Source organism: Fusarium oxysporum, chromosome 15 (genome assembly GCF_000149955.1).
Source record: "Fusarium oxysporum f. sp. lycopersici 4287 chromosome 15, whole genome shotgun sequence".
Classification (NCBI taxonomy): Eukaryota; Fungi; Ascomycota; class Sordariomycetes; order Hypocreales; family Nectriaceae; genus Fusarium; species Fusarium oxysporum.
The window spans coordinates 2349472-2353532 of record NC_031000.1 but is presented as its reverse complement, the minus strand read 5'-3'; the positions used below and the strand labels follow the sequence as shown (position 1 = coordinate 2353532).

At 46.3% G+C, this 4061-nt stretch overlaps 2 protein-coding genes across 2 annotated transcripts in view; one reads left to right on the top strand and one right to left on the bottom strand.

The window, feature by feature from the left end:
* FOXG_15609 (uncharacterized protein) overlaps window positions 1-440 on the bottom strand; it is a gene marked incomplete at both ends in the record, with an annotated part of 5306 nt that extends 4866 nt beyond the window's left edge. The window contains 2 exons of the mRNA XM_018395694.1: window positions 130-353; window positions 407-440. Coding sequence (XP_018255940.1) covers window positions 130-353; window positions 407-440 — 258 coding nt within the window. The remainder of the gene's footprint in view (window positions 1-129; window positions 354-406) is intronic.
* Window positions 441-1060: 620 nt separating this feature from the next.
* FOXG_15608 (uncharacterized protein) lies at window positions 1061-1818 on the top strand. Its single transcript, XM_018395693.1, has 2 exons — window positions 1061-1235; window positions 1315-1818. The coding sequence occupies exons 1-2, from the start codon at window positions 1135-1137 to the stop codon at window positions 1775-1777; spliced, it is 564 nt and encodes a 187-aa protein (XP_018255939.1). The 5' UTR covers window positions 1061-1134; the 3' UTR covers window positions 1778-1818.
* Window positions 1819-4061: the final 2243 nt, after the last annotated feature.

Below are 4061 nucleotides of genomic sequence, written 5' to 3'. Positions count from 1 at the left end.
TTCCAAGGTCAAGAATGAGACCTGCCAGTCCCCGCTGGGTGGCCTCATAGCTGATTTCACTTTGGTCCTCAGACGAATGAGCGAGGTCAATCCAAACGCGTCGCAGAAGTCGCAGAGATATTTGTATACAACTTGGCCGGGAATGTGCTGTCCAGGCTCGACACTGTACTGCTTGGGGTCGAGAGGAAAGTCGCTGAATTCATACGTGCCAACCAAGTTGTTGGTCTTTAGCCCTGGGTAAAGTCGCTCATTTGCCCAGGTACCACCAACCGACATGGCGTAATCCATGACCAGAATCTCAGCTTCTGGGTGGACTTCACGATAAGTCTTGGCCATCGCCAGACCATGCCAACCTATGAAGCGTGTCAGGTAAATGCTAGTTCCAATACGAAGAAGAGTAGCTGACCAGCACCAACGATGACGAGCTCGAATTGTTCCATGATAGTTGTTCGACTATTGTACCAGAGACATGTACCGTCAAGTCGATACTGCAAGTAATTGAAAGAGACAAGTTAATTGAATCTTGAATATTCCAGGCAGAATGTAAATGTGAAACACATCAGGCTTGCATCACATCGCCTCTGCTTGGTCTCCTAATATCATATTCACTGGACACCTTTTTCCAGACGCTTTGTTCCGAAACTGATTCGAATGACTTACTGGGAGCTGGAGAGCATAAATTAATGTCGCAGGCCGGGCATGGTCTCAATGATCCTCAGGAACAACAGCCCTTAGTAATCAAGCTGGGTGATTTAAAGTAAAACCTGTGGGATGGAATACCCCACAGAGAAGAAAGAACCAATCAACTCACTACTGCTGCTCATTATGAATGACCCGACCTTCAATCCACTTTAAGCACATCCAGTGCGACAATTAAAGCAAGAATCGGAATTCAAGTCGGATAGTTGTCAGCCTTACAAAGCATCGGATATTGACAATTGCCGGACAGCCAATCGGATATTCTACATGTATCGATTCCCCCGCATTTGACATGGTAGTCCATTCAGAGACAATAAAGGAAGCTTCCACCAACTCTGTAGGCTGTTTGACAATCGATTCATTTTCACCGGCAGTATATCACATCAGTCGTAAACCCCCCTCTAGCAAACTGTTCATCATATATTTTGCGCCATCATGGGCCAAGATGCTGCCTCCGTTTTGGATCTCTCTCTCTGGCCTACAGCACAGGCCTTTGTGTCTCGATGCGCAGAATTTCTGCAAGAAGTCGAAGACTTGTAAGTTTACTCTTTTGTCCACAACTGGGAGGCAGGTCCCCCGTCAGTTTATACAAGTGTTTCTAATACGGTTACACAGGACACCTAGCAAGGATCTTGAGGCAACGCTAAACGCAGAGTATGGCCCAGGCAACCCACACTATGAGGCCTTGTGCTCCTACATACGACAAGGGCTCGAGGAGGGATGGGTCGCACAAACAGAGCTAGACGGCCGTAAATACCGTCGCGGTAAAATCACTATGCCTGTCGCTGAGACCAGGTACTTCAGCATCACAACCGTTTTTATGGATAGTCAAGAGGAGTATGCGGGTCAGTACCACGTTCATCCGTATGGTGAGATCAACTGCGTCGTGCAAATCGACAAGACGGCAGAATTGAAGGGAATGCAGGGTTGGCAAGGCGCTGGTTGGACTGCACCTGGGCCAGGTACACACCATTACCCCGAGGTTCGAGGTGGTGCTCTGGTAGCACTCTTCTTCCTTCCAGCAGGCCGCATATCTTATAATGCAAAGCCCGGAGAGCCACAGCCTATATCTATATAGCTTGATAGTAATGAACAGTACATAAACAACACAAGAGACCGAGACAGAACTTTACTAAGAGCTTCTAGCTAGAAGCCTAACTATAAGTCTAAGTGATCTTACCTAGCTAAATTATTTAATTTCTATATAAAATAAAGGGAATTTGATAGAGCGGCATGACGGTTTTGATACAGAGGCATGACCTTACAGCGGCATGACTTTAAATAACATTCAATTGGTCAGTTCTTCGCGGACCCATAAATACTTCCTGACGAACCCAGTGTGACCAGCTCTCTTAACATGATGTCGCACTGGATGTGCTTAAAGTGGATTGAAGGTCGGGTCATTCATAATGAGCAGCAGTAGTGAGTTGATTGGTTCTATCTTCTCTGTGGGGTATTCCATCCCACAGGTTTTACTTTAAATCACCCAGCTTGATTACTAAGGGCTGTTGTTCCTGAGGATCATTGAGACCATGCCCGGCCTGCGACACTTGCTTAACTTGTCGGGGATTGCGGGGATTATTACCTCTGAGAGTACGGAGTAAGTGCAGGGTAATAGAGTTCTGAGCCTGTGCGCTGGTGACATCAGGGTTAAGTCATCTGGGGTTTTGAATATGATTTGTCGATTGGAGTGATCACTGATGAATATTATTGGCTACTCCGTGCTTCTGGTGACGTGTCTAGTCCCCACGTACGGTATTATGTTGCATTTATGGATTACCGCGCAACAGTAGATTAGTTAAGGTGCTTAACCACAGCATACGGTACTGTCATTTTAAGGATTCGTCCTGCGGAAGGTCTTTTCAATCAACGTGAGGATTAAGAGGGTTTGATGCGGATCGCAGGGGGGTAAAAGGACAATATCCGCATTGCCGTCCATATCTTTACCATAACTAAGTATCGGTCGCAATTCTGATTCGTTTGTCTGTGCCAAGATGCCCTCAAAGTCTATAATCGACACTGACCAACTGCCAGGGCGTGCGGTTGTTGTACCAGTCTACGCTTTATTTATCCCCAAGTCCTGTACGCTGACTGCATCGCTAGTCAAATTTCCCCAGTTCCGCTCCAGCATCTATAGCGGTACCCTTAGCTCAGCCTGGCTGATCAGCCTCTGGGCTCTTAAAAGCAACCCGCCTGTGGGCTGCAAGCACAGCAGGGAAGTCTCGTGGCTCGTTTGTTACAACACCCTCTTAACCCTCTGGAATTCAGGGCTCCTGACCCACCATGATCCTTCTCTGCACACCATCGACTGCTAGTAAGGGTGGCAAGTGGAAGATATGATTGGCGGTGTTTCCAAAATCATCTTAAAAAGCCTGCGCAAAAAGAAAAAGTCAGAGTGGTCACACTTGCTCGTCACCTGTAAGGCCACCCTGTCTTGCTGTTCATGCGGAAGGGAAAGGCACATTTTTGATTCAAGATAGATGCAATAACCATTCCCTATTCTACAGAATGCTTCTGACTGAGGCAAACTAAACAGCCGAATCTGAGTCGAACAGTGACAATTAGCGCACCCAACTATCATGTTATATCCTTGACACATTTCTCACTTGGAGCCCAAAGTTAAGACACCCCAATGTCCCATTTGGCGGGAAAATGAGTCTAAATATCGAAACGGGACATAATAGAGTAGTCTTAAAATGACAGACTCGCTTGATTAAACAGGTTAGATACTAAGAATAAGAAGCCTACTAGTCTACATGCAGGTTGCGCCATGATCACAATCATTCCTCTGCACTTTTGACCTCCAACTTGAATGAAATTCCATAGGCTCGATTTCCTTAGGCAAACGCCACATAAAAGATTGTAGCAGTTCCTAGATTATTTCGTCTCCAATACGACCCTCTGCGGGTATCTCAGTAATACCTTGGAGCGAAATGTTCCGGAAGGACTCTGCAATGTCCACTGATGTATCACCATAGCTGTCATTTATTATTCTGACATGCACTTATCGTGCTTATGTCATGTTCCAACGATATGAGAGCTGGGGGAAGTCAAGCTATTCAAATTTCTTTTGTGCTTCATTTGCAATATATTGATGACGAGTAGGGAATAGATGGGGAGAGCGTGGTGCATGGCCGTTCACCATGCCACCTTACAATGTAACAGCTGCTGAAACGCATCGGCATATGCCGTGGGAGAAAGTGGTGGGGAAGAAAGGGTTGAAGGTAGAATGTGGGTTTTTTTTCGGGTGTCGCGGAAGTTTCAAGCTATGTACACACGAGAAATGTCGATATTACCAAAGGCCGCCACCTGCCAAATATCTAGCACAAGCAACCATCTTTCACCTGGAGTAACTTCACTCT

Coding starts and splice junctions, on each gene's coding strand:
- FOXG_15608 (XM_018395693.1), top strand. CDS start 1,135: ATGGGCCAAGATGCTGCCTCCGTTTTGGATCTCTCTCTCTGGCCTACA. Junction 1,236..1,314: donor CTGCAAGAAGTCGAAGACTT/GTAAGTTTACTC, acceptor ACGGTTACACAG/GACACCTAGCAAGGATCTTG.